Source organism: Cyprinodon variegatus, unplaced genomic scaffold (assembly GCF_000732505.1).
Source record: "Cyprinodon variegatus isolate N-32 unplaced genomic scaffold, C_variegatus-1.0 Scaffold138, whole genome shotgun sequence".
Lineage (NCBI taxonomy): Eukaryota > Metazoa > Chordata > Actinopteri > Cyprinodontiformes > Cyprinodontidae > Cyprinodon > Cyprinodon variegatus.
In genome coordinates, this window is record NW_015150591.1 from 186 (window position 1) to 5,941 (window position 5,756).

The 5,756-nt window shown below is 39.6% G+C and overlaps 1 protein-coding gene across 1 annotated transcript; it reads left to right on the top strand.

Annotated features, from left to right (window-relative positions):
- Nucleotides 1-1,920: 1,920 nt before the first annotated feature.
- On the top strand, nt 1,921-4,082 carry LOC107085964 (profilin-2; the record flags this gene model as incomplete). Its single annotated transcript, XM_015376666.1, has 2 exons — nt 1,921-2,113; nt 3,943-4,082. Coding segments are annotated over 2 exons (291 nt in total), but the record flags the coding sequence as incomplete, so codon positions are not given.
- Nucleotides 4,083-5,756: the final 1,674 nt, after the last annotated feature.

The window sequence follows — 5,756 nt, forward strand, 5'->3', positions numbered from 1 at the left end:
AAGTTAATGGAAATGTGTTTGACACAGTCGGATTTTTAAAATGATTTAAGTTTTATACGTTTTTCAGCTTCTGTTGACTATAATCCTTTGTTTAAAATTAATCGCGTGTAGCTGTTGTCCTTCGCGTTTCTCGAGCCACCATTTTGAATTTAAGGTAATTTTAATATTTTCGGATTTGTGGATGCCATGATTTAAAGTGGATACACTATTGGAGAGTGTTAGGCCACCTTAAAAAAACGCTGAGCTGTGCTAAAGAGCAGGAACGTGTTTTCCGCCTTTTGCTAAAGCTACAGGGAGTGTCTACCCGGCGAACTCCTTAGATTATTTCTTCGTCGATGCTGTTGCAGAGGGGGTAAAAAGAAAACACTCCTGTTTGACATCATGCAAACTTACCATGACACAGCTCTTTTAACTCCTTTTGTTTTTGCACTAAACGTAAAAACGTTTATTTCGAGTACTGGGCTGTAGAATAGCTTCCAGGCTTATGTAAACCTGCCACCATAGTATACATTGAAATCTTGGGCCTGCACATTCAAAATAACATTTAATCCATCAATCTAAAAGGAAATTCAATAATCTATAGGACTATGAAAAAATTGGAAAAGTTTCTGGTCAGGAAAAGAAGAGTTGGAAAAAAATGAGGAAGTTTTCAGAATGACATGGTGTTAGATGTAGGTTAACAAGCGAAACGCTTCACTGTTCAGCTGAACTTTTTCCAAAGCAGACTATTTATGCTCAAAATTAGCCTGATTTTGATCTCATGAAACCCAGAACAGAAAATGTTTATATAAATCTGATATTAGGGAAGTGGATTTCGTAAATTCCATTGGAAATAACTACTGGTTTAACTTGACTTGTTTTGCAAACTTTTATGCTAATCTTAGCCCTGCAGTTTTCTTTTCCCAAGTTTCTTCTCCAGTCATATTCTGCCATGACTTAGCATTTCAGGCCTTTAGGTTTTTGTCTGCCCTTTGCTGTTTCAGGGCAGATGATACTTCCGCAACCGCACACATCAAATGTCACTTGGGTCTGGTTGTGAACCAGATCTGCTGATGTGCTTCTGCACAGTCGGTCTGGAATTTCTGGGGATGCATGGCAGTTTCCTGCCAAAGCGCAAGGGGGAGCCTATTCGAGAACTTGCAAGAACTTCTGTGACGCCAGCAGGAGTGTTTCTTTCAAAACAACAATGGCGCGGCTGTAAAATGTCACGGAGATGGATATAGAGTTGCTACACATGGAAGAGGTTCTGTTAATGGACTTGGCAAAAAGACTGGTTAACCTTTCGTTGTAGTTGTCAATTGTTCCTCCGTTTTTAAAAGCAGCACGTCCCGGCACCAAATCGAGGAGGACGACCACACAGACGGCCAGAAAGGCATACAAGGACCAATCACAGCTGCTTTTTGTCTGCACACTTCCACTTGAGGTCTGTGTGGGTTTGCAACTGTCCAACGGCTAGTCAGGATTTTTTTATTTTTGAGGCGTGCAACGACGGTTGCAAAACCTTTGCACGGGGGGTGTGGTCGCGCACAGAGACAGATTTGACAATTGCAGAGGCTATGCGTCAGAAGCTTAAATTGACCTTTAGCCCTTTCTCGTTGGTCTGGGTTTCCAGTGTCACTCCCGGTTCAATTGAAAGCTTTATATTTAAACGGTTATGTTTTACTTCTATGGCCCTCTATTCTGGGATTGGAAATAAATAAAAACTTTTGTCACATGTAACTTGATTTCCAACAATTTTGGTTTTGAGACATTAAACAATTAATGGGAACTGTTTACTGTATTACACTACCAAAAGCTCCCTTTAATTGACCTTCAACTGAAAAACAAAATTTTTTGGGGGCAGTTATTAAATATTTAAGGTAAAACAAAAATTCCCCGATGGTATTAACTTTATTACTTTGTCCTGTTTTTTTTTTTTAGCCGGCTGAAATCGATGTGTTAGTAGGAAAGGACCGAGAGGGTTTCTTCACCAGTGGGCTGACCTTAGGTGGTAAAAAGTGCTCAGTAATCAGAGACAGCCTGCAAATTGAAAACGACTGGACAATGGACATCCGGACAAAGAGTCAAGGAGGGGAGCCAACATACAATATTTCTGTAGGCAAAGCAGGCAAAGGTAAGTAAAACCTGCACTGTTGTTTAGACATAATTTGCATTACATATTTGTTGTAGTCTGCATTAATGTGGTATTCGTAGGTCTACTCTAGGTTGTGTTGCAAGTGCATGTTGTAGAGGTGTTGAATGCACCTTTCCTCAATATATGGCAGGTATAAATGACTTTTCTAGAATTCTAACATGGGGAACGATTGTAATTGAAGTTTATTTCAGCTGTAAAAACATTATTTTGGGTATGAATTGTGCAGCAAGATGAGAGGGTTATTGATATTGAAGTTTTTAACAAAAGTTGAATGAATATAAACTAGATGTATAACGTGCTGAGGAAATACAGTGATTTGCATAACATGAAGCTACCCTTTAATCTCAAAAGTTGTATATTTTTTAACAATTTACTATTGTCACTTTCTTGGTTTAAAGCATTTCAATGCAAGATAACTTTAATGTAAATTAACATTTGAAGTCCAATTTATTATAGATCTGGGCTATAAACCTTTTGAGTCCCACCAAATCCCATTAACCACAGCTTACCTTTAATGTTAAAGGGGCTTTTTGTTAAGAGTAATAGCCTTTTTTTAGATTTAGCCATAGCGGTGTATTCAGCTGTAACCTACAACCTTAAGGTGTAGTCAGGTCTCTGAAAATGAACAACCTTCTGTTGCCTTCATTTAATTTACAGTTTAGAATGGTTGCCTGTAAAATTAGACGCCTTAATGGACTTGTCTGGGGTTGTGACACTTTCTGTGTTGTCTGTGTGAGCCTATGTGCACCATTTCCCTACTTCTGCTGCAGCTTTCAGGTGAGGATGTTCCAAGGCAAACAAATTCCAATTTTCTACCCACTTACCCCCTCCTCTGGGGCAGGATTTCCTTCAGCCTTGCTGAACCGCATGCTACTTTCACCTTTCAATTAACACATCCCTCTGTGTCTCTAATATAACAATCTGTTCCCCAACATAAGGCTCTGGGTGCTTCACTGTGCCAACATGTATTGAGGAGAGGTACCCTAAGCATGCTGCTGCACACGTCTTTGGTGATGTTGGTTTCAAAGCTTCACTTTCTTATTCTTGCTGCTGGTATAGTGACTTTGAAGGGCCAAATTAAGATCTCCCCCTGGCACTAAATCAGCCAAACAAAGGGAGAGTACTCTGATGTAACATAGATCTCCTATAGTCCCAGAATTTTAGTTTCAAAGTATAATTGAGTTATTTCTAATAAATGATTATCATTTATAGCTTACTACAAGCATACACTTAGAAACCTAATAATTTAGTAACTGCATATTTCATTATGCTTTTACTTTCCCTTAAAGATGCAATCAGTTTTTGCTTTATTAAATCTTTAGTTAAAGCAATGATCTGTGAAACTAGTTGAGTGTTCACAGGACAAGCTTCCCTCATCTTGTTCTGCTTTAAGGTCCTTGATAGGGTTACCTTAGTTTGCATACAGCTTTATATGAAGCCTAAGTTCTTAGAAGCTATTTAGTTTAACAAAATCCTCATGTTTATTTCAAAGAGGTGAGGTGATTAAATGGAAATGGCCTTTTAGACTGCTTCTCTGCTTTTGCTTTTTCATCCTGAAAAATGAATATTGTCAAACAAGGTGCATGCAATATTTATTGCTGTCATGTTCACATTTATTGTTGTGACATGGCTCACCAGTAGCACTGATAGGAAAATGAAGGCTCCCCCTCCTGCAACCTTCAAACCAAAGGCACTGCACAGCTTTTTTATGGTTGTCTTGCCTGCTGCTTTTTGGCTCTGGCTTTTTCTCTTCACTTGTGTGATCTCCACCTCCCTTCTAAATGTTCCTTCTGTCTCTTTTCTTTCAGTCTTGGTCTTGGTAATGGGCAAAGAAGGGGTCCATGGAGGCGGATTGAATAAGAAGGCATACTCGATGGCAAAATACTTGAGGGATTCAGGGTTTTAGATTAGAAGTAGCTTTTGTGGCGTAGCAGAGGAAATACAAAAAAAAAAAATAAAAGGGAAAACAAAAAACACAAAACTCAAAAGGACAAAAAAAGGTTTCTGTCAAGCCCATATCCCCCTCCCAGGCAGTCTCATCAGATAAAATCCTCCAGGGAGCATTTAAGGGTGCAGGGCATCAATGTAGCCCCATATTTAAGAGGTAGAGCAAAGTGTTTTTATTTTTCCATCCCTGCTCTCATCATTCTTGTTCATGGTTTTTTTGTTTGTTTTTTTTGTCCTTTTGTGTACTCCAGCATTGGTTATTGTCATGGGGAAAGAAGGTGTCCATGGCGGAGGGCTCAACAAGAAAGCATATCAGATGGCTGATTACCTGAGGAAGCTCTCCTACTAAAGCAACCTGTAACCAGCTACCTAGCAGTTCACCCTTGCCACCCTGTTGCATTTCACACTACTTCCAGTCCTAGTTTGTAGTTAATTTTTCTGCCTTCTCCCCCCCTCATTTACCCCCTTTCCTCCACACATTGCTCTGTATATTCTTATATCTCCTTACAAGCACTCTTCTGTTGATCCATAGCAAAGACGAGCATGTTGCTAAACAGGATGTCATGACAAATCTGTACTTAACAGAGACCAGCAAAAAAAACAAACAGGATTTTGACAGAACACTTAGACAAAGGAAGTTATAGCATCAAATTGTAGATTTTTATTTTTTTTTTTCCTTTTGTGTTTTATGGTACCTTCCACTAAATCCTCACAGATCACACACTCCCTCCTTGAGCAGCCTATGCCTTTTGGAGCATTTGAGCTCCAACAGAGCTCGTCATGTCTTCCTTTATTTCCTCCATGTAAAGGGGGGGAGACTGTGCATATCTGTTATCTTCTACCACCTTTACACTAACCTTCTTGCCAAATTATTTAGCTTCCCCCATCAGTTTGGCTCGAATCGGACGACACTACATAACTTCTTACCCTTTACTGAACACTACCCACCTCTCCCAGCAGAGTCGCTGTACTGTCCAGGAATGGTTTTGATGAAAGGGGGGGTGGTCTTTGCATGGGTGCTGTTCATATTCCATGCAGATGGTCCCCTCCCCACACCCACCCACCTGGCATCACAACCATCCCAACACAAAATCCATGGACATTCCACAGTAACGGGCTCAGGCACTTAACACTGTTTAGTTTGCCATTTTCTGTATTTTATTTTATTTTTTTTGCTTTAATTTTTGAAAGGCTGCCATTTATTTGGACAGTAAATATCCCAGCATATACCAACCTGGAACGTGTCCAGTTTTTTCCTTTTTTTTTTTTTCTTTTTATAGGACCAAGTGTAGTTGCGGCCTGGGTGTTTATACAACTGCTTTAACTCATGTGAAGGATGACACATTTTTTTCTGATGAAGGAAACTAATCAGGCAGATGTTTGAAGTTAAAACTGAAGGGGTACAGTGCAGGGTGAACCTGAAGAAAATCCTCACTACTGTTAAAAACAAACGCATTTGTACAAACCTATGCTGTGTTGACAACTACATAACTGTGGAATAAATTGCCTTTAGTCAGCTGAGCTGTGGGGGCATGACTTGATCAGTCTAAGCTCAGAACTGCTAACTGTAATGTCCAACTGAAAAACTAACTTCTAAAGTAGAAAATGACACTCGATGGGAGATGGTATTGGTTGGAACAAAGATGCTCATGGTTGTCTTGTTGAAACTTAAGAA